Raw genomic sequence first — 24690 nt, 5'->3', positions numbered from 1 at the left:
CAAGGTGATTTGTCTCTTCTCCTACCTAAGCACTCACACTGCTCAATCCTCCCTGTGTTCTAACGAAGTGTCTGCCTCCACCTCTGCAATGGTTTGAAACTTCACCACATTCAGAAACAGTTACCTTGTGTTCTGAGACACTGGGCAAGAGTTGTGGGGAAGAATTTCCCTGGGGCTTGAACAATATTGGTAATGAGAGAGGATGTTTAGGATACGGGCTGTGCTGCGCCTGCACTGAGCATGGCATCCCCAGGGACAGACACACCCATATTTCCTTTAACACGTTTACTGTTTACTTTTGTGTTTGTGATACATGCAGTCCTCTAAAGCAGCAGTCAGTGAACTATGCCTCTGGGACCTAATCCAGCCTGTGGTCTGTATGTTTACTGCCTACAAACTAAGAATCGTTTTTACATTTTAAAAGGTTGTTTAAAAAAAGAATGTGTGATAGAAACCACATGTGGCCCACAAAATCTGAAAGATTTACAGTCTGGCCTTTTATAGAAAAGGTTCACCAAGCCCTGCTCTAAGACCCAGGGCCCCGGGTAGGGATTCCTCTTGCTCGGGTCTCGACAGTCCTCTCTAGTACTTTTCCCACATCACCTCCTAGCCTCCAATCCCAGAGTCTCATCTGTGGTTTTTAGCTCCCTCTGCTGGTCCAGTGTTTTCTCCACGGCGTAAACCAGAGAAAAAATTTCTTATGAGTCTCAATGGTATTTTATTAATTGATTGATTGATTGGGTAAATTCACTGAGCCAGTCTATCGGAATTTAAGGTAGATTCTCCATTTTTCAGTGAGTGATATTTGTCCACACACATCTCAAGGCTTGAAACCACTGATGCTGGCAGGCCAATTGTACATCACAATGCCAGCCACAGATGCAAGTGATGCGAATGTAGGACCAATAGGTATGTCATTAATTACTGCAAAATAAGAAATAAAGGAGAGGTAAAAGCGAACAATGATTCTATTTTAAGGAAATAGTGGCAGTAGAAAAAGGAGAAAACCATGAGAAGAGATGGCAAGTTAAGTTTTCAACACATTAGACCAATTTACACTTCACCTTCCAGTAGCATGGTAGTGTTTATGTATACACTTATATGTGCTTATAGATAAGTGAAAGAAATGACAGCAATGTTGCAAGGGATGGGAGGGAGAAATCCGGATTATTTTATTATAAGGTACTCACACTACCCATGAAGTGGTGTACTGTTATGTGTAAGTGGACTTGGATTACCTGTAAATGTATATGGCAAACTCTGGGGCAACCATTGAAAAGTAAGAAAAAAGAAGTATAACTGATATGCTAAGAAAGGAGAGAGAACAAGATCATATAAAATGCGAAATTAAAACTAAAAAATGCAAAAAAAGAGCAGAAGATAGAAATGGGAACAAAGAACAAGGGCAACAAATAGACAAGAGTAACGAATATGGTCTATATTAATCCAAATGTTTCGATGGTCATTTTGAACATCAATGGTCTAAATACATCAATTAAAAGGCAGAGATTGTCAGAGTGGATCAAAAAACAAGACCTAACTATATGTTGTCTATAAGAAACCCTCTTTAACTAGAAAGACACAGTTGGACTAAAAGTAAAGGGATGGAGAAAGATATACGATGCTAACACTAATCACAAGAAAGTGGAAGTCACTATTTTACCTTCAGAAAGAGTAGACTGCAAAGCAAGGAAAGTTTTCAGGGATAAAATAGAATGTATAACATCCAAACCAGTAAAGTAAAAAAGGAGAAGTAAAGTAAACTCCTTCAGTCTAAGAGATCAGGGGTTGGCAAACCACAGCCCAGGAACCAAATCTGGCCAGGTGCCTGTTTCTGTAGAGCCCACAAGGTAAAAACGGTTTTCTATTTTAAATGGTTGAAAAAAATCAAATGATGAATAATATTTCATGCCATTCAAAAGTATATGAAATTCAAATTTCAGTGCCTACAAGTGAAGTTTTATTGGAACACAGCTAGGCTCATTTGTTTACTTCTTGTCCAGAAAATTATGACAGAGCCCATATGGCCCACAAAGCCTAAAATGTTCACTATCTGGTCCTTTACAGAAAAATAGTGCCAACCCCTGCAATAGAAAGTAGGAAAACAGAGAAAAGTGAAGCAGCAAGATATCCAATACACTGCTGAGTGACTCTGCTTTACAAGTCGTCATCATCATCACTATGATCAATCAATAATGTTGAAGGCTACTGCCTGAAAACCTTCCTATTAAGTGAAAGTGTCCAACAGCTAGTTGGAAATCCAGAACTGGAGAGAGGAGTCAGATCAAAGCTCTTCTTTCCTCAGTTCCTTCAGGGTCCAGCTTTGCCTCTGCACTGCCTCTGAATGCACCACCCAGGGGTGACCAGATTTAGAGGTGGGCTGCAGCAGCAGGGCCTGTTCTCGGGGCCTGGGCTGGGCTGAGGCCCACAGTCCTGCTGCAAGCTTTGAGGTGCCTGAGCTGCACTCTTCCTCTTCAGTTGCAGGGCGCCATCATGGTCGCTTCCTGTGTCCAGATTCTAGTGGGCTTCTCAGGCCTCATCGGCTTTCTCATGCGCTTCATTGGCCCCTTGACCGTTACTCCAACCATCTTCCTGCTGGCCCTGCCTCTCTTCGATTGCGCAGCCAATGATGCCGGGAGCCACTGGGGGATTGCTGCCATGTAAGTAGTCTCCGGGGAGGGAGCACCATCTAAGTTCTCTTTGGTGGAAGGTTACCCAGTAAGAAGAATAAGAGTCCCAGATATTGGCAAACTCTTGTGGTTTAGAAATACTTTCATGAGCATTATGATACCTTAAAAAGCAGGAAAATTGGTACTTCTAACTTATTATTCTTAGTATTTATTACATTATTAGTACTCACAGACGATGATTTCATCGCAGACAGTGTATAAGAATACTTAGTGTAGTGTTCACAAAAAGTTGATACTATTGGTGCCCTGCCTACTAGGTTTTCATTGAGCAAATGTTTGTAAACTTCTGGCCCCCGGCGAAGCTGCAAGACACGGCACCAGCTGTCAAGCATCTTGTAGTGTGTGAGAGAGAGACAAGACTTGGATCCAAGTACCTATGACACCAGGAGACAGTGATGAGAGTCACAGAATGCCATGCATGTTCAGGGGAAGGGTGAGGACAGCCAGCTGGGAGGATCAGGAAGGCTTCCTGGAAAAAGAGGTCTGAAGTGTTTAAAGAGAGCATTGAAGGGACTTGAGGATGATACTGGACACTGTCATTCACTCTGCCTGCTTTCGTCTGACCACAAGGACCTGCAGAAAAACCTGGGAGAGATGTTCTCTGAGTCTGGCCTCATTGGCTCCACCTGCTGGATCCATCCAGCTGCTGACCCTCAAGGAATAGCAGCCTCCCTTGAAACTCCACCTCCTCAGCCACCAGCAGCTTCTGAAAGGCAGCAGCCTACCTTTACAGAGATGGCAGGATGCTGCCTGCACTGCAGAGCGGGGTCTAGATGGGGACCCTCCCAGCTTGGCCACTGCCCCCAATCCCAGAGACATGTGGTGGTGGCCCAGCTTTTTGGACCCTCACTCAGGATGAGCCCCCTGATCACCAGGTTGGGTGTGGTGTTTCTGTTTCAGGACCATCTTCCTCATCGTGCTGTTTTCTCAGTACCTGAAAAACGTCGCGGTGCCCGTGCCCATTTATGGACGAGAGAGGAAGTGGCACACCTCTAAGTTCTACCTGTTTCAGGCCTTCCCTGTAAGCAGCACTCCCCACCCCCTTCCATTCTGAGTTGACTCACCTGGAGAGTGAGGCACAGCCTCTCACACTCCCAGAGGGCCCCCAAAGCAAATGCTCCCCCACCTGCAGTGGCCTGTCCTCCTTGGCCTTCCTCAATTCACCAGAGAAGGAGAAGGAGAAGGAGGTCAAGAGGAGGCCTGTGGCCTGTGGGGCGCTTCCTGACCATTGGTGGAATGCTGTCCCACGTCTTCCCTCAGTGCTTCTCTCCCAGGAGCAGAGAACCCTGCCCTAGGTCGCTGCTCTGGGCACCAGTGTGGGACAGCCTTCTCATGTTCCCTGGGCCGTCCTCATAACAAGGTACTGGGGGACACAGCCAGGTTCACTGCTAATTATACAAAAATAAGGGCCAAGTCACCTAGATCAGTTCTTTCTTGGTGGCTCATCGGTAGTCTGAATACCCCGGGATGAGGACGGTACCTCCCTTTTCAGAGCCTTCCCTGTTGAGTTCTCTCTTGAACCACACTGCAAAGTATGTGTAGCTGTCAAACACACAAATATATTTGCAGGTTTCATTCAACAGTAAACTACATTTCGCATTGTAAAATGAGCCTTCCACACAATGATCTCATTGCTCCTTCAACAACACTGTAGGCCAGTGGTTCTAAAATTCAATATGCATCAGATCACTTGGGGACATTGTTAAAAATACAGATTTCTGGGTTTCTGCCACCAGAGATTAAAAATCAGTGTATCTGAGGATTCTACTGAAAGAAATCCTTTTTCAGGCTCTGCAGAGCAGTGGTGGTCATTCCACTGTACAGATGAGGAAACTGAGGCTCAAAGAGTTTGATCCAAGGTCATGTAACCAACAAACAGTGGAAAGGGAACCAGATGGAAATCCTTCTGACCCAGGCTGTGCCCACTTTACCAGACATTTCTGCCTGTGTTTAACACAAGTTCTCCCCATAGTTTATTTTCTACGTTCCTTTAAAGTGCTAATTATCCACTGACACACTAGATTCCTGTTGTCACTGGAAGGGTGAGTAACCCAACACTTCCTCATTTCAAAGAGCTTTCCTGAAGTCCCTCCTTGGCCCCATCCATCTGGGAGGTTGTTGACCAGGGCTGGCGGTGAGACCCGGTGATGAAGGGCGGATCCTTCTGGCAGGTGCTGCTGGCCCTCTGCATCTCATGGCTCATCTGCTTCGTGCTCACGGTCACCAAAGCCCTCCCCACAGACCCCACAGCCTATGGTTATGGGGCCCGCACCGACACCAAAGCCAACGTCCTGAGCCAGGCTCCTTGGTTTCGCTTCCCTTACCCAGGTAATAAGAAGATGGGCCCCTCTTGCCTGGGACACTTATTTCCCAGGACTGCCCATGGGGCCCAGGGCACTGGAGGGAGAGTTGAATAGGGTTGGTGGGGGAGATCTCCTCCAAGGGATCTGACAAGGAGGGATACGCGCTAGGGAGTCCCTATCAGACCCCTAAGAGAAAACCCTTGAGTTGTCCTAAGAATCCTTTGGGGTGCCAGGCCAAAGGCTCCCAACTCCCAGACCTACCTCTCAGCTGGCCTACATCCCTCAGCCCCTCCTCCACTTTGCACAGAACCCAGGAGCCTGGGAGTGGGGAGAGGACAGTGAGGTCCTGACCTCCTAGCCAGACCTTTGGGTCTCCTCCTGGATACGGTTGATGCCACACAAGGGAAGTCTGGGACTGAATGAGAACATTTCTGAGGAGACAAGCTCAAGGCCATCCCTTAGGCCACTTCTGGTCTCTTTTTCCTGCAATTTTTAGCTCAGGTATACAAATAACCAGGTTCCAGTGATGGCTGGCCTGGCCTCATGGACTGTGGTGCTAGGGCCTCCCTGACTGAGCATCTCAGCTTCCAATGTTTCAAGGCCTTCCTGGGAAGAGGCCTTGTTGCTGGCTCTTTTTGTGCACAGTGACCTCAATATCAGGGCCTCTGACCACCTCAGGGATGAATGGTAGGGCAGGAGTCCGAGCCAAAGCCTCTGTTCAGTTGTGGGGTTGGAAGACATGCTGCCTGGACTTTAAGAGCTTTCAGAGACCTCTCCAGCAAAGAAATGATTTGGAGTTCAGCAGCCTATTATCTTCTGGATTAATATTCCCTCTGCATTGCCTTTGCAGGACAGTGGGGCCTCCCCACCGTCAGCCTGGCTGGGGTCTTTGGGATCACGGCAGGGGTGATCTCCTTGATGGTGCAGTCAGTAGGCAATTACTATGCCTGTGCCCGGCCGGCAGGAGTCCCACCCCCTCCGAAGCACGTCATCAACCGCGGCATCGGCATTGAGGGCATTGGCTGCCTGCTGGAAGGTGCCTGGGGGTCCGGGACCGGGACCGCCTCCTACAGCCAGAATATCTGGGTAGTGGAGATCACCAAGGTAAGGCTGCTAATGGTGGCTCTTGGGGCAGGCTGGACACCTGAATCTGTCATCAAAGTATTAGTCTCCTAGTACTGCTGTGAGCAATGATCACAAACTTAGTGGTTTCAAATACCCAAAGTTCTTCTTTCACTGATCTGGAGTTCAGGAGTCCAACATGGTTCTCGCAAGGCTGTGTTCCTCTCTGGAGGCTTCAGGGGACAATCTTTTTCCTCACTTTTTCCCTCATCTAGAGGCTGCCCACATTCCTTGGCTCTGGGCCCCCTTCTTCCATCTTCAAAGCCAACAACGTTGCATCTCTCTGACTCTTCTTCCATGGTCACATCTCCCTCTGATCACAGCCAGAAAAGATTCTCTGCTTATAGGGATTCATGTAATTGGACTGGGCCCACCTAGATGATTAGGGATACTCTCTCCATCTCACAATACTTAACAGAACTTAATCATAACTGCAAAGTTCCTTTTGCCAAACAAGGTGACATGTTCACAGGTTTGGGGATTAGGACATGGCATCTTTAGGGGCCATTTTTCTGCCCACCATAGTTGACCTTCTTTGGTTGAGGCGATTCTACAACAGAAAGTCTATCTGGCACTGGCAGATGTCAGTGGCTTTATGAGCACTGAAGAAAATCCTTACTTTCTGAAGTTTAGTTGGGCGGTCCATTACCTCTGGCCCAACTCTCTGTCAAAACTCCAAGCCTGAATATTCAAAGGCCACCTGGTCACCTCCACCAGAACCTCCCAAGGGGACCTCACACTCAGTATGGCCTCTGTGATGCTCAGTATGTGCCCCATCCTTACTTCTCCCCCTGTAAACCTCGTCTTAGTGAGTTCACCCAAGTCATCTAAGTTCTTGCTCTCCTGCATCCTCACAGTGGATTCTATTTTCTCAACATGCCTGCTGCCCTTCCTGTCCTCCCTTCCCCATTCCCAGTGCCACAGCTTTATCATCTCTCGCCTGGACACTGCAGTCTCCCTAACACTCTCCAGTCTAAGGATCTTGCCCATCTCTAATCTAGCTACCACATGGCTGCCCAAGGATCTTTCTAGAACTCAATTAGATGAGTACCTGCTTAAAATCTCTTTATGGCTCCCCATTTTCCACATGGAAACTACATAATGTCAGCAAGCATTCTTCAGGAATGTGCTCTCTAAGGTGACTTAGAAAAGAATGGTGTTATGATGTTGCTTTCCACTTGCTTCAGGTATCTTTGCAATGATTCCCAGCACAAGTCCTGTGAGCTTTGGAAAAGGAAGATCCCCCCACCACATCCCCTGCCCTGCATTTTCTGATAGCTCCCTCAGTGGTCCTGATATGCAGCCAGGTGGCATCATATCTTTCTAGCATCAGATCTGTCCACATTTGAACCGTGCATGGTCTCTGGCCCACAGCGGGGCTAAAATCTGGGAGCCAACCGCTGAGCCAGCACTCACCCCTACAGCAAGTCCCGTGTGCTGTGACACTGTGGACTCTTTGGTACTTGCTCAAGGTTTCAAAACCGTTAGTGCCCGTGAAGGGAACGTTATTCCACATGAGGGCCACTGACCCATGCAGAAATACAGCAGGAGTGGGCTACATAGGTATAAAGCAGCAAATATTTTCCCTGTTAAAGAGAATAAATCTGATGCAGAACAGAAAATTATATTCAATAAACAGAACTTTTCTTTGATATTTCATTTCTACACTAAGGTCTTTAGAGAGGGAAAGAGGAGGAAAGAAAGATACATAGACACAAAGCAGGCTGGGAATCTAGTAGGCCAGATTAATCCTGGTCTGGACTCACACCTCCTCCTTGTGGTCTTTTAAGATGTTGCTTCATGTTGCATCTGCAAGGAAAGAGCTCTGACCAATTCTTGGTTCTCTCCCTGTGGGTGTGTTGGTGGCGGGAGGGGTGGGGGGATCTGGCTGAAGGCCAGAGATCTCCCACCGCTTCTCTAGAAAGTCATGCTCCCAGCCCAGATGTCAATCCTGAGGACAAAGGAAGCTCAGGCTGCATGATAAATTCTGTGGTAGCAGGGCTGGGGATGACTGCCATTTTTATGAGATCATCAGCATGTCCAATGGCTCTGGTTGACCTGACAAGTTGATCTCTTGTGCTTTCATTCATGCCCTTTTTCCCACAGTGCATTGTTAGGGTTGTAAACGAAACAAGGCAAAAAGTTCTTTTGATGAGGGAAATTCTTACCACGTGTCTTCTAATGAAGACAGTTAAGTAAAGAAGCTCTTAGGCTAGAAAGAAAAATAAGCAAAAGCAGAATCTGCTACTTTATCACTGCCTTAATGGACTACAAGTAGTGACATTAGAGTATCTTTCAAAAAAATATTTTTAATTGTGGTTAAAGACACATAAAATAAAATCTACAATCACCATTTTTAAATGTGCAGTTCAGTAGTGTTAAGTATGTTTACTTAATATACTATACTACATAATATGCTATAATAATATACTCTACTATATGCTTGTGCAACAGATCTCCAGAACTTTTTCATCTTGCAAAGCTGAGACTACATTAGAGTAACTTGTAAAGACTGGGAGTAGACACAAATGGATGAGAAAAGGTTCAAGAACTATCTAAATACATTCATTGACAATAGACTCATGATGGGATATTCAGACTTTTGCAGTACAAGTCTAACTTCTAAGGATGATCCCAAATGCCTCAAGGTCAGAGGTCATTTTTGTCTCACTGGTAGTAGCTGTCACTCAAACCCAGCTATAACCTTGACTAGCACAACAAGCAGTGCTCCAGCAGTGTGACAGCTGTGTGCACCTGGCGCTGGGACATGTTCTGTGATGGGATGGGATGTGGCCCATGGTCCATGATCCTCACAGTAGAATGTGTTGTTTTGTTAACCTTTGTAGAAACTCAATTTTAAGATCTACTCCAAGGGGGTGAAATGTACTTCCTTAGCATTCCCACACCCCTAGCTACTAGAAAAACTCTATGCAACCAGGTAATAGCAATTAGTAGTGACTCTAGTGCAACCCTTGATCCTCTGGAGAAATGAACTAGAAAAAAACATCACTTGTAAGATACCTGATGGGACCAGTTAATGCTGTATAACACCATGGGAGGGGGCCTCGTCTCAGTTTTCTGTCCTAAATGAACCCACATAGAGATTAATGAGACATTATAGTTTACACATATTCCATAATAATTGCTTGTTGAGAAAATCTAATTTTTCCTGAGGAAATGTATCAATTAATAATAATGAAGCGACATTTATAGACAGAACTTTCTGAAATATAGATCACACCATGTTGCCACCCTGCTTAACACAACTCTACTGAGAGTTTCCTTTGTTTTGGGTTCTTTATTTTTAATTGTGATGAAATACACATAACATAAATTTAACATCTTAACCACTTCTAAGTGTACAGTTCAGTAGAGTTAAATACATTCAAACTGTTGTGCGGCTGATCTCCAGAACTCTTTTCATCTTGCAAATTTGAACTCTGTACCCATTAAACAACTCCTTATTCCCCCCTTCCCCAGCCCCTGTCAACCACCATTCTAGTTTCTGTTCCTATGAATTTAACTACTCTAGGTACCTCATATAATTTGAATCATACGGTGTCTGTCTTTTTGTGTCTAGATTATTTCACTTAATATAATGTCCTCAAGGTTCATCCACATTGTAGCATGTGTCAGAATTTCCTCCCTTTTTAAGGCTGACTAACATTCCACTGTACATGTGGACCACGTTTTGCTTATGCTCTGTCTTTGGATTTTATTCCAACTCCTTTCGATGGCCCTTAGAGCCCTACGTGACAGATCCTTTACCTTGCTCTCCATCCCATCTCCAGTCTCTCCCTGTGTCACTGTGTTCCAAGCACACTGATTTTCCTTTTATCCCCCACAGCTGTATTGAGATATATGTGACATATAACACTGTATAAGTTTAAGGTGTACAATGTGTTTATTTGGTACACTTATGTACTGCAATATGATTACCGTGGTGTGCTAACACCTCCATCACGTTACATAATTACCACTTCTCTTCTCTGGTGAGAACATTTAATATCTACTCTCTTAGCAACATTCAAGATATGATACAGTATTGTTAACTAGAATCACAATGCCATACATTAGACTCCCAGAACTTATTCATTTCTAACTGGAAGTTGTACTCTGAAAAATATCTCCCCATATCCCTCACCTCACATCTTCTGGTAACCACCATTCTACTCTCTATTTCTTCAAGTGTAGCTTTTTCAGATTCCACATATAAATGATATCATACAGTATTTTTCTTTCTCTCTCTGACTTGTCACTTAGCACAATGCCCTCAAGGTCTATCCATATTATCACAAATAGCAAGATTTCCTTCTTCTATTATGGCTAAATAATATTCCATTGTATATACACATACCACATTTTCTTTATTCGTTCATCCATCAACGGACACTTATGTTGTCCATGTCTTGGCTATTGTAAATACTGCTACAATGAACATGAGGGTGCATGTATCTTTTCCAGTTAATATTTTCATTCTCTTCAGTTAAATACCCAGAAGTGGTATTGCTGGATCACACGGTAGTTTGATTTTTAAATATTTAAGGAACCTCCACATTGTATTCCACAGTGGCTGCACCAATTACATTCCCACCAACAGTGCACAAGGGTTCGCTTTTCTCCATAATCTCATCAACACTTGTTATCTCTTGTCTTTTTGGTGATAACCATTCTAACAGGTATCAGATAATATCTCATTGTGGTTTTGATTTACATTTTCCTGGTGGTTAGTGATGTTGAGCATCTTTTCATGTACCTGTTGGCTGTTTGTATATCTTCTTTGGAAAAATGTCTATTCAGATCCTCTGCCCAGTTTTTAATCATTTTTGTTGTTGTTATTATTGAGTTGCATGAGTCCTTTATACATTTGCATATTAAACCCTTATCTGATATATAGTTTCCAAATATTTTCTCCCATTTCATAGATTGCCTTTTCATTTTGTTGATTGTTTCTTTAGCTGTGCAGAAGCTTTTTAGTTCAATGTAGTCCCACTTGTTGATTTTTGCTTTTGTTGATTGTGCTTTTGGTATCATACTCAAAAAATCACTGCCAAGACCAATGTCAAGGAAATTTTTCCCTCTGTTTCTTCTAGAAGTTTTAAGGTTTCAGGTCTTACATTTAAGTCTTTAATCCATTTCAAGTTAAATTTTGTGAGTGTTGTAAGATAGGGGTCCAGATTCATTTTTCTGCATGTGGTTATCCAGTTTTCCCAACACCATTTACTGAAGAGACTATCCTTTCCCCACTGAGTATTCCTCGCTCCCTTGTCAAATATTAGTTGCCTGTATGTGCAGGGGTTTATTTGTGGGCTCTTGATTCTGTTTCATTGATCTATGTGTCTATTTTTACGCCAGTACTCTACTGTTTTAAGAGGTTTTTTTTTTTTTGTGAGGAAGATCAGCCCTGAGCTAACATCCATGCGAATCCTCCTTTTCTTGCTGAGGAAGACTGGCCCTGAGGTAACATCTATTGCCAATCCTCCTCCTTTTTTTCCCTTTTTCTACCCAAAGCCCCAGTAGATAGTTGTATGTCATAGCTGCACATCCTTCTTAGTTGCTGTATGTGGGATGCCGCCTCAGCATGGCCAGACAAGCGGTGCATTGGTGCACTCCCGGGATCCGAACCCAGGCCGCCAGTAACAGGGCATGCGCACTTAACGGTTAACCCAGGGGGTCTGCCCCAGTACTCTACTGTTTTAATTACCATACCTTTGTAGTATAGTTTGAAATGAGGAATTGTGATGCCTCTAGCTTTATTCTTCTTTCTCAAAATTGTTTTGGCTATTCAGGGTCTTTTATGGTTAGAAATGAATTTTAGGATAGTTTTTTCTATTTGTGTGGAAAATCTCATTGGAATTTGAATAGAGATTGCATTGAGTCTATAGATGGCATTGGATAGTATGGCCATTTTAAGAATATTAATTCTTCAGATCCATGAACATGGGATATCTTTCCATTTATTTGTGTCTTCTTCAATTTCTTTCATCAGAGTCTTATTGTTTTAAGTGTACAGATCTTTCATTTCCTTGGTTAAGTTTATTCCTAAGTGTTTTATTATTTTAATGTTATTGTGAGAAGATTGTTTTCTTTATTTCTTTTTCAGATATTTTGCTATTAATGTATAGAGATGCCACTGATATCTGCGTGTTGGTTTTTGTATCCTGTAACTTTACTGGTTCATTGTTTAGTTCTAACAGCTACTGGGTTGAGTCTTTTTTACACATTTTTTACATGTAAGATCATATCATCTGCAAATAAAGACAATGTCACTTCTTCCTTTCTGATTTGGATGTCTTTTATTTCTTTATCTTACCCGATTGCTCTAGCTGGGACTTCTAGTACTATGTTCCAATCCTATGTTGAATAGGAGTAGTGAAAGTGGGCACCCTGGTCTTCCTGATCTTTGAGGAAAAGATTTCAACCTTTCACTGTTGAGTATGATATGAGCTGTGAGTTTGTCACATATGGCCTTTATTGGGTTGAGGTATGTTCCTTCTATACCCAATTTGTCGAGTGTTTTTATCTTGAAAGAATGTTGAGTTTTGTCTAATGCTTTTTCTGCATCTATCGAGATGATCATATGACTTTTATCTTTCTTTCTATTACTGTGGTGTATCATATTGATTGATATGCAGATGTTGAACCATCCTTGTCTCCTTGGAATAAATCTTACTTACTCATGGTGTATGATCCTTTTAATGTGCTGTTGAATTTGGTTTGTTAATATTTTGTTGAGAATTTTTGAGTCTATATTCATCAAGGAGATTGGTCTGTAGTTTTCTTTTCTTGTAGTGCCCTTATCTGGCTTTGGCTTCAGGGTAACGCTGGCCTCATACAATGAGTGTGTGAAGTAAGTATTACTAATACCATTTGGTAAATTTGGAGGCTGACATATGGTGAGGTTAGGTAATGTACCCAAATTCACACAGCTAGTTAGAGGCGGAGCAGGGATTGACTCTCAAACCTCCATTTTTAAGCTTTGGGCCACTGCCTCCCTAGAGAGACTTCTTGCCTCGCTGTAAAGCCTTCTTAAAGGAGGAGCATTTGAGTCAGGACTTGAAGACAAGTGTGAGAGCAGCAGAGTGGAGAGGTGAGGGCAGAAGCCGAGATCCAAGGTCACACCCTCGTCCTTTCCCAAACACCATGTGGGAGCTGAGGGGGGCCATTTTCGGGTTAAGCAGTGCTGTTCCTGCAAGTCCACTGGAGCGATTTTCCAGGTGCCCCAAGAGCAGGGCAGAGGCCTCTGGGCATGGGGCCTGGCTGGTGCTGAGCTCCTTGTCCTCCATCTCATTGAGCACTGCAGGTGGGGAGCAGGATGGTGATGGTCATCGCAGGCTGTGTGCTGCTCCTGATGGGAGTATTTGGGAAGATTGGGGCTGCATTTGCCGCTATCCCAACCCCTGTGATTGGAGGCATGTTCCTGGTGATGTTTGGAGTCATCACTGCCATGGGGATTTCCAATCTGCAGGTGAGACGAGACACCCTTGGAAAAGCAGCAGCATTGCATCCCCTGAAAGGAGCCCATGGGGATGAGATGAATGGAGCAGGGCTGGGGCCGGGGAGGAGGAGGAGGAGGGCATCCTCGGTCCCAGGAACCACAGTGGCCCCCAAAAGGAAGAAATAAATAACCATAATATCCAAACTCTGAAAAACAGAAATTCTATCTGCTTTCATTGGATTATCTAAACCACTCAAATCCCAAGGTCAAGTTGGAATTGGGGCCGGGCTGGCCCACTGAATGCATGTGTCACTCTGAGTCCAGCCTCCTTCCCCACTCTGGAGGACGTGGGAATGGATGGGTCATTTGAGGGATGTTAGATTGATGTGCAGTACAGGTGCTGATGGTTCTGGGCTGCCGTGGGGGCCTCTCTCCTGCAGTTCGTGGACCTGAACTCGTCCAGGAACATTTTTGTCTTTGGCTTCTCCATCTTCTGTGGGCTTGCCATTCCCAACTGGGTGAATAGGAATGCTGAGAAGCTCCAAACAGGTAATTCTCCATTCTCTACATTGTGACCACTCCAGAGGCAGAGCCGGTGGGGACCTTTGTCCTAGGGAATCCCTGTCACTTTTGTCTCCATTCTAGGGATTCTCCAGCTGGACCAGGTCATCCAGGTGCTGCTGACCACGAACATGTTTGTAGGTGGACTTCTGGGCTTTCTACTGGACAACACCATCCCAGGTATGGCTCACTTTCGCCTATAAGCTAACCATTTGGGTAGATGGTCAATATTTGGACCACCCACATTGCCTCTCTGCCCTGATTACCATGTAAGGCTGGTCACAGCATACGTTGAAGAGGCTGGGTCTCAGTGGGTTCTACGAGCGTGTGTTAGATTTCTAGGGTTGCCATAATAAAATACCACAGACTGGGGGGCTTAAACAACTGAAATGTATTTTCTCACAGTCTGGAGGCTAGAAGGCTGAGATCAAGGAGTTGGCAGAGTTGGTTTCTCCTGAGACCTCTCTCCTTGGCTTGCAGATGGCCACTTTCTGCTGTGTCCTCATGTGCCTTTTCCTCTGTGTATGTGTATTCCTGGTGTCTCTCTGTCTGTGTTTTAATCTCCTCTTCTTAGAAAGATGCCAGTCAGATTAGATTAGGGCCACCCTAAAGACCTCATCTTTAACTTAATTACCTCTTTGAAGATTCTATCTCCAAATACAGTCACATTCTGATGTATGGGGGTTTAAGTCATCAACATAAGACTTTTAAGGGGACACAATTCAGCCCATAACATGGCCCTAAGGGGAGAAATACACCAGAAGCAAAAAGAAAAAGACTCAATCACGTCCCCAGAGCCTGCAGTCTACTTAGTGAAGGAGAGAACACATGTATTCATTCATGCATTCATTCATTCATATTTTCAATAAAAACCCATTGAGCACTTGCTGTACTCCAGACGCTATGTACTAAGAATGCAAAGAGCAGAAAGACATGTCCCCTGCCTTCCAGAAATCCACAAGCTAATAGGGGAGAGAGACGAGAACACAGACAATTACAATACAGGGTAATAAGTGTGATGATGAGCAAACTGAGTCTATAAGTACTGAGGACACTGAAGGTGAAGAGTGCAGAGCTGCCATCACTGATGGGTTTCAATGCTGCCTTCTTGATCCTCGCACAGCCTCTCGACAGGACCTCTATGCTAGCCCCTGCTTCATGGTATTCTATTTTCCACCTTTCTTCTCTCTACCAAGTATAAAATGCATCTGCAATCCAGAAACATTAAATGTGGAGAGGCCCACTCCTGAAGATGAGGAGAGGATGCTGGTTCATATAAGGTCGTACCCCCGGGCTCTGCACCATGTCAGCCCCACAGTGGGAGCTCAGAGGATGCCTGATGAGCTGAGCTGTGATTCTTGAGATGGGCTTGGAGGAGGAGGAGGAGGCCCTTTTGGCAGGTGGAGGGCACTGAGAGGAGACCTGATGAGTGCCTGCAGAGGGCACCAGAGGCTCCCTCCCCCCCACCTCCGCCCAGCTCCATCAAGGCCTGGTCTTGACTGCTCACTGTCTCCTATTAGGAAGTCCGGAGGAGAGAGGCCACCTCGCATGGCTTCAAATCCACAAGGTGTTTGAAGAGACTCCGAAGGCATCAGAGGTCTACAGCCTCCCCTGTGGGATTGGCACAAAGTTCTGCACTTCTTCCTATACTCGCTACCTCCCTTTCTGGCCGAGACTGGAACATGATAGGAAAGGTGAGGTGGGAGTGTGCCAGCTTACCCTCTGCTCCCAGGATTCCTCAGGAGACTGTCTGAAGGGTGCCACAGAAACCAGGATGTAAGGAGAACTGTCTGCACTGCTGCTGGGAATGTAAATGGGTACAACCACAATGGAAAGCAGTATGGAGGTTCCTCAAAAATTTAAAAACAGAACAACCATATGATCCAGCAATTCTACTTCTGGGTATTTATCTGAAGAAAATGAGAACACTAATTCGAAAGGATATATACATCCCCATGTTCATTGCAGCATTATTTACGGTAGCCAAGATAGGGAAACAACCTTGGTGTCCATTGATGGATGAATGGATAAAGAAAATTTGGTACAGACACACGCACACACACACACACACAGGAATATTATTCTGCCATAAAAAGTTTGAAATCTTGCAATTTGCAACAACATGGATGGACCTCGAAGGTATTATGCTAAGTGAAATAAGTCACATCACTCTGCCCTGGTGCAGCCAGGTGGGTGGCCTTAGCCCCCTAATTCCCTGCTGAGCCACATAGGAGATCTCTGTGGAATTGGTTAGGGCCCTTTTGGCTGGAAATGAGAAAACTGTAACTCAAAAAATGGGAGATTTATTGGTTCTTGTAACTGGGAAGGAAGGACAATGGGAGAGCTCACAAAACCATAGGAGGAATTGTATGAACTAGGATCTTAAGGATGAGAACTGATGGTTCTTTCTCTTTCTCTGTCTTTCTCTCCATCTCTCTCACACACACACACGCACACACACACATATACTCTGTCCCACTCCCATCACTGCTTCTCCTTCCCTGTTAGCCTCATTCTCTCCCACTACAGCTGAGGACGATGGCCACACACCACCCCAGATTTACATCCATCCACAGTGACTGCCAAGGCAAAGAGAAGAGAGCCTTTCCCACTGGGTCTACCAGAAACTTTCCAGGGAGGAATGTGGTATCTCAGGGTATCCTAGGCAAAGTAATTTTCTAAGTGCTGAGTTTGAAGACTTTATCTTAATTGTCCCTATATTAGTTTCCCAGGGCTGCTGTAACAAATTACCAAACACTTAGTGTCTTAAAACAACACAAATTTATTCTCTTAGAGTTCTGGAGGTCAGAGGTCTGGAATGAGTCTTACAAGGCTAAAATCAAGGTGTCAGCAGGGGTGACTCCTCTGGAGGTTCCAGGGGAAAATTCATTCCCTTGCCCTTTCTAGCTTCTAGAGTTGGCCCATATTCCTTACCTTGGGACTCATTCCCCATCTTCAAAGCGCATCTCTAAAACCTCTGCTTCCATCTTCCCATCTTTTTCTGTCTCCTTTGACCTTCTTGCCTCATTCTTCTAAGGCCACTTGTGATTACACTAAGGGCCCACCCAGTTGATCCAGCAAAATCTCCCCATCTCAAGATCCTTAGCTTAGTCACGTCTGCAAAGTCCCTGTGCCATATAAGGTGATACTCACAGACTCTGGTGATTAGGACATGGATATCTTTAGGAGCTATTATTCAGCCTACTGCCATCCCTAATTAAAAACCCTATAATAGTAACTTTATAGTATGGCAGCTGTTCCTTAAAACGTGAGCCTGAAGACCCTGCCACCCTGGGGGAAACTGATATGCAGAGATCAAACTCTTACAGATCTGCTTTATTGTCTCTAAACTTTCTCCCTGTGAAGCCAAGTCAGCTCCCACTGGCAGTAGGGTTTCCTGGTCACCTTGTCACTTCTACACTCCCAAATACACTGGCTAGAGTCAGCACGGAGGGCGTCCTCCTTGCATATAACCTTAGTAGGTGAAAAGTCGTGCATTCTTTTTCACCATTAGCCGGTGAAGTTTTTAAACCAATTCTGCTCTTTTGAACAGTTTTTAATTACTAATATAAGCAGCCTGTCTTGATTTTATAATGTATCCAGTCTGTTCTTAGAAGACATTTTGCAGTCTTAGCCCATGAATAACTGACAAGTATCTTTACAAAATCTGTGATAGACCTCCACACATTTTTCTTTTTGCTATAAAACATAATATACTTGAATGAAATGTAACCATTGTAAAACTCTACTAGAAGCTGATTAACAAACAGAAGTTAACATTTTATTTTAGGATAGTGAGAATGGGGAAGAACTTTAATTCCACTTCCTACAGGACATCTCCACTCTACTTCTGCTTTGAACCTCACCCCATCAGACTTTCCTCCCGTGCACTGTTTTGTTGGTGGCATCTACAGACGCCGGTTACTAATCCCCCTTCCTTGAGGATGTCAGTGCATCGGTCACTGTCTCTCCAACCATCCTCCTGTCTTAATAGTTGATGACTTCATATCCACATAGCTCATCCTTCCCCCACCCTGGCCTCTTGTTCCTCCTCCAATAACCTGGTCCTTCACACCATCTAAGCAGCTCATTCCTGTGGCCACATTCTAGTCTGGACCTTGCAACCCACCTCCTACAGTCTCAGTTTAGAGCAATCTCTGACCACTGCCCCCTGCCGTCTATTTTTCTAGCTTGCTACCTTTAGTCCCTCCAGTCCAATAACCCTTTAATTGGCCAGGATCTGAATCTACTGTCCCCCCACCTCCTTCTTGTCCTCTCTTCCCTCCTTACCCAGCTTCAATTCCATGGTCAGTCACAATAATCACTTTCTTGCATGCTTAACGCCATTGGTCTCTCTTCATTGCATTCACTTGGCAAAACCTTAATGCTGATCAAAAGCAACTTTCACCTACTCTGTGCCTGCACCCACACAGCTGAACTGAGCTGACTGCTCTTATCTTAGATTCATGACCATGAACTTCATGTGGGTCTTCAGTGCTGCCCAGCAGTCATGCCACCTTTCCCAAGTCCACTCGCTCTCTCTTTTTCTCTCCTCAGAAGCCCCTTCCACCTCCGTCCTCATCCTGACTCTCAGCTTCCTGTCTCACTGAGAGCTCTGTGGGGTTGCAATCAGAAGCATCCACATCTCTCCACCCACAGCTTCTGCACCCCTATCCTCAGCTTTCCCTCCTGTTACAACGAATGGACCATCTGGTTCTTCTCTAGAGCTGGCTGCCTCCCTTTGTGCTCCAGAGCCCATCCCTTCATTCCTACTCAAGGATTCACTGCAGCAAAAAATGAAATTCTTCCCCTCTTCCTCATCAACTTTTCTCTTTCTTTTAATAATTTATGTCAGCATACACACCTGCTGTTATTACTATTATCTTTTAAAAAGTCCCATTTTGTGAATGTGTCATATGGTAGACTTAAAGTGGTAGGGTCTGCCCATATAAAGTGCTGTAATAAATATGCTGTGGATCCAGGACCTGGGCTTAGCTCTAGGGGAGCCTGGATGCTTCCCAAACCAGTCAAGAGCAATCACATCGCTTCTTCTGCCCTTCTGTTCTTCAAATCCTCTCCAATTCTCCCATTGGATTTTATAGAGAAGACACTGAAGCAAAGCAAAGAAATTGTTTGATGGGCTATAGCTTAAACAGTTGCCTTATTTAGGGAAGCTGGTTGGCTATTTGTGGTGGGTTGTTCCTTTTTTTTAAAATTGTTTGCTTGAGGTCATATTGGCTTATAACATTGTGTAAATTTCAGGTGTACATTATATATTAGTTTCTGTGTAGACTGCATTGTGCTCACCACCAATACTCTAGTTTTTATCTGTCACCATACACATGTGCCTCTTTATCCCTTTGCCCTCGCCCCACCCCCTTCCCTCTGGTAACCGCTAATCTGTTCTCTTTATCCATATGTTTGTTTATCTTCCACATATGAGAGAAATCATACGGTGTTGATCTTTCTCTGTCTGGCTTATTTTGCTTAACATCATACCCTCAAGGTCCATCCATTTTGCCACACATGGGACAATTTTGTGTTTTTTATGACTGAGTAGTATTCTATTGTATATATATATATACTACATCTTCTATAGCCATTCATCAGTTGATGGGCACATGGGTTGCTTCCACATCTTGGTTATTATGAATAATGCAGCCATGAACATAGGTGTGCATAAATCATTTGTATTGTTGATTTCATGTTCTTTGCATAAATATCCAGTAGTGGGATAAGTGGATCATATGGTATTTCTTTTGTGTGTGTGTTTGTGTGTGAGGAAGATCGGACCTGAGCTAACATCTGCCAATCCTCCTCTTTTTGCTGAGGAAGACTGGCCCTGGGCTAACGTCCATGCCCATCTTCCTCCACTTTATATGGGACACTGCCACAGCATGGCTTGCCAAGCAGTGTGTCGGTGCATGCCCGGAATCCAAACCGGTGAACCCCGGCCTGCCGCAGCGGAGTGCGCGCACTTAACTGCTTGCGCCATCGAGCCGGCCCCGTATTTCTATTTTTAATATTATAGAAGTCTCTACACCGTTTTCCATAGTGGCTGCACCAGTTTGCATTCCCACCAGCAGTGTATGAGGGTTCCATTTTCTCCACATCCTCTCCAACATTTATTGTTTTCTGTATTGGTAATTATAGCCATTCTGACAGGTATAACATGATATCTCATTGTAGTTTTGATTTGCATTTCCCTAATAATTAGTGATGTTGAACATCATTCCATGTGTCTATTGGCCATCTGTATATCTTCTTTGGAAAAACGTCTGTTCATATCCTCTGCCCATTTTTTTGATTGGGTTGTTTGTTTTTTTCTTGTTGAGTTGTATGAGTTCTTTATATATTTTGAATATTAACTCCTTGTTGGATATATGATTGCAAATATTTTCTCTGAGTTGGTGGGTTGTCTTTTCATTTTTCTCATGGTTTCCTTTGGCTGGCGAGAGCTCTTCAGTGTGATGTAGTCTCATTTGTTTATTTTTTCTTTTGTTTCCCTTGCCTGAGTAGACATGGTATTCGAAACGTTACTGCTAAGACCAGTGTCAAAGAGTGTACAGCCTATATAATCCCCCAGGAGTTTTATGGCTTCAAGTCTTTAATCCATTTTGAGCTAATTTTTGTGTATGGTGTAAAATAATGGTCTACTTTCATTCTTTTGCATGTGGATTTCCAGTTTTCCCAACACCATTTGTTGAAGAGACTGTCCTTTCTTCATCGTATGTTCTTGGCTCTTTTGTCAAAGAGCCACTATCAATAAATGTGTGGTTTTATTTCTGGGCTTTCAGTTCTGTTCCACTAATCTGTGTGTCTGTTTTTCAGTCAGTACCATGTGTTTTGATTACTATAGCTTTATAGTATATTTTCAAATGAGGGATTGTGATGCCTCCAGCTTTGTTCTTTTTTCAGGTTTGCTTTGGCTATTTCGGATCTTTTGTTATTCCATATAAATTTTAGGATTCTTTGTTCCATTTCTGTGAAGAATGTCATTGGGATTGGGATTGGGATTGCATTGAATCTGTAGATTGCTTTAGGTAATAGGGGCATTTTAACTATGTTTATTCTTCCAATCTATGAGCATGGAATTTCTTTCCATTTCATTATGTCTTCTTCAATTTCTTTCAATAATGTCTTATAGTTTTCAATGTATAGGTTTTTTTAACCTCCTTGGTTAAATTTATTCCTAGATATTTTATTCTTTTTGTTGCAGTTATAAATGGGATTGTATTCTTGACTTCTCTTTCTGCTAGTTCATTATCAGGGTATAGAAATGCAACTGATTTTTTTAAGTTGATATTGTACCCTGCAACTTTACTGTAGTTGTTGATTATTTCTAATAGTTTTCTGGTGGATTCTTTAGGGTTTTCTGTATATAGAATCATGTTATCTGCAAGCAGCAAGAGTTTTATTTCTTCCTTTCCAATTTGGGTACCTTTTATTTATTTTTCTTGCCTAATTGCTCTAGCTAAAACCTCCAGTACTATGTTGAATGAGAGTGGGCACCTTTGTCTTGTTCTTTTTCTCAGAGGGATGGCTTTCAGTTTTTCATCATTAAATATGGTGTTGGCTGTGGGTTTGTCATATATGGCCTTTATTATGTTGAGGTACTTTCCTTCCATACCCATTTTATCATAAATGGATGTTGGATCTTGTCCAATGCTTTCTCTGCATCTATTGAGATGATCATGTGGTTTTTATTCATCATTTTGTTTATGCGGAATTGATCACGTTGATTTATTTGTGAATGTTGAACCATCCCTGTGTCCCTGGTGTAAATCCCACTTGATCATGGGGTATGATCCTTTTGATGTATTACTGTATTCTATTTGCTAGTATTTTGTAGAGGATATTTGCATCTATGTTCATCAGTGATATTGGTCTGTAATTTTCCTTTTTTATGTTGTCCTTGTCTGGTTTTGGTATCAGGATGATGTTGGCCTCATAGAATGAGTAAGGAAGCATCCCGTCGTCTTCAATTTTTCGGAATAGTTTGAGAAGGATAAATATTAAATCTTTGAGTGTTTGGTAGAATTCTCCAAAGAAGCCATCTGGTCCTGGACTTTTGTTTTGGGGGAAGTTTTTGATTATCCTTTCCATCTTGTTAGTTGTGATTGGTCTATTCAGATTCTCTATTTCTTCTTCTTTTTTTTTTTTGTGAGGAAGATCAGCCCTGAGCTAACATCCATGCTAATCCTCCTCTTTTTGCTGAGGAAGACCAGCTCTGAACTAACATCTACTGCCAATCCTCCTCCTTTTTTTTTCCCCCCACTGCCCCAGTAGATAGTTGCATGTCATAGTTGCACATCCTTCTAGTTGCTATATGTGGGACGCGGCCTCAGCATGGCCGGAGAAGCGGTGCGTCGGTGCACGCCCGGGATAACCAAACCTGGGCCACCAGCAGCGGAGCGCACTCACTTAACCGCTAAGCCACGGAGCCGGCCCTCTATTTCTTCTTGATTCAGTTTGGGGAGGTTGTATGAGTCTAAGAATTTATCCACTTCTTCTAGGTTATCCAATTTGTTGGCATATAGTTTTCACAATATTCTCATAATCCTTTGTATTTCTGTGGTAACCATTGTAATTTCTCCTCTTTCATTTTTAATTTTATTTATTTGAGCTTTCTCTCTTCTTTTCTTACTAAATCTGGCTAAGAGTTTGTCGATTTTGTTTATCTCCTCAAAGATCCTGCTCTTAGTTTCATAGATCCTTTCTATTATTTTTTTATTTCTCTATTTCATTTATTTCTGCACTAATTTTTATTAGTTCCCTCTTTCCGCTAACTTTGATCCTTGTTCTTCTTTTTCTAGTTCTGTTGGGTATAGTTTAAGATACTTATTTGAGATTTTTCTTGTTTCTTGAGGTAGTCCTGTATTGCTATAAATTTCCCATCTTAGTACCAATTTTGCTGCATCCCATAAGAGTGGGCATGTTATGTTTTCACTTGCATTTGTCTCCAAGTATTTTTTGATTTCTCTTTTAATTTCTTCACTGATCCAATGGTTGTTCAGTAGCATGTTGTTTAGTCTCCACATATTTGTCATATTCGCAGTTTTTTTCTTGTAGTTGATTTCTAATTTCATAGCATTGTGGTCAGAAATGATGCTTGATATGATTTCAGTCTTCTTAATTTTATAGAGGCTTGCTTTATTTCTGAACATATGTTCTATCTTTGAGAACGTTCCATGTGCACATGAGAAGAATATGCATTGCGCTGTTTTTGGATGGAAAGTTCTATATATATCTATTAAGTCCATCTTGTCTAGTGTTTCATTTAAGGCCACTGTTGCCTTGTTGACTTTCCATCAGGATGAACTATCCATCGATGTATGTGGGGCATTGAAGTCCCCCACTATTATTGTTTACTGATAGTTTCTCCCTTTAGGTCTCTTAAAGGTTGCTTTATATACTTTGGTGCTCCTGTGTTAGATGCATATATATCCCTAAGTGTTATGTCCTCTTAGTGGAATGTCCCTTTTGTCATTATATACTGCCTCTCTTTGTCTCTCATTATCTTTTTTATCTTGAAGTCTGCTTTGTCTGATATAAGTAGGGAAACGCTCACTTTCTTTTGCTTCTCTTTTGCTTGGAGCATCATCTTCTATCCCTTCACTCTGAGCCTATGTTTGTCTTTAGAGCTGAGATGTGCTTCCAGGAGGCAGCATATTGTTGGGTCTTATATTTTAATCCATGCAGCCATTCTGTGTCTTTCGATGGGATAATTCAATCCATTTACATTTAGAGTGATTATTGATATATGAGGGTATAATGCTGCCATTTTAGCCTATGTTTTCTGGTTGTTCTATATTTCCATTGTTTCTTTTCCCTTGTATTTCTGACTGCCATTTCAGTTTGGTGGTTTTCTGTGATGGTTTTATCAGTTTTCTCTTTATTTATGATTTGTGGCTCTGCTCTGATTTTTTGTTTAGTGGTTACCATGAGGTTTGTATAAAAGATCTCATAGATGAGATAGTCTATTTTCTGATAGCCTCTTATCTCCATTAGCTTAAGCAAGTTCAATCCTGTTTCTCTTCCTCTGCGGTGTTATTGTTTTCACAAATTTTCTTTTTTGTGTTGTGAGTTTGTGACTAAATTGAAGTGTTTATAGTTATTTTTGATGCTTTCCTTCCCTTTGTTGTTTATGTTATAATTATTTGCTAACCTTTTCTGTTAGAGAGCTGCAATTTTCTGGTTTTGTCTGTCTATGTATCTCCTTGCTTAAAGCTTTGTAAACCTTTGCCTTTTTGTTTCAAGTAGGAGGGCTTGCTTCATCATTTCTTGTAAGGCAGGTCTAGTGGTGATGAGCTCCCTCAGCTTTTGTTTGTCTGGGAAAACTTTTATTTGTCTGTCATATCTGAAGGATAATTTTTCCTGACGGAGTATTCTTGGCTGAAAGTTTTTATCTTTCAGTATTTTGAATATATCATTCCATTTTCTCCTAGCCTCTAAGGTTTCTGCTGAGAAATCCACTGAAAGCCTTATAGGGGTTCCTTTGTAGGTTAATTTCTTCTGCCTTGCTGCCCTTGATATCTTTTCCTTGTCATTGATTTTGACAGTTTTCATATGAAAT

At 42.9% G+C, this 24690-nt stretch overlaps 1 protein-coding gene across 1 annotated transcript in view; it reads left to right on the top strand.

Moving 5' to 3' along the window:
- The window catches only part of LOC131400076 (solute carrier family 23 member 1-like), a 37621-nt gene extending 21727 nt beyond the window's left edge, over window positions 1-15894 (top strand). The window contains exons 5-12 of the mRNA XM_058534780.1: window positions 2479-2660; window positions 3591-3711; window positions 4862-5018; window positions 5844-6097; window positions 13419-13583; window positions 13994-14102; window positions 14199-14294; window positions 15635-15894. Coding sequence (XP_058390763.1) covers window positions 2479-2660; window positions 3591-3711; window positions 4862-5018; window positions 5844-6097; window positions 13419-13583; window positions 13994-14102; window positions 14199-14294; window positions 15635-15894 — 1344 coding nt within the window. The remainder of the gene's footprint in view (window positions 1-2478; window positions 2661-3590; window positions 3712-4861; window positions 5019-5843; window positions 6098-13418; window positions 13584-13993; window positions 14103-14198; window positions 14295-15634) is intronic.
- Window positions 15895-24690: the final 8796 nt, after the last annotated feature.

Source organism: Diceros bicornis, chromosome 3 (assembly GCF_020826845.1).
Source record: "Diceros bicornis minor isolate mBicDic1 chromosome 3, mDicBic1.mat.cur, whole genome shotgun sequence".
In the NCBI taxonomy this organism is placed as follows: Eukaryota; Metazoa; Chordata; class Mammalia; order Perissodactyla; family Rhinocerotidae; genus Diceros; species Diceros bicornis.
This window is presented reverse-complemented; position numbering and strand designations above follow the sequence as displayed.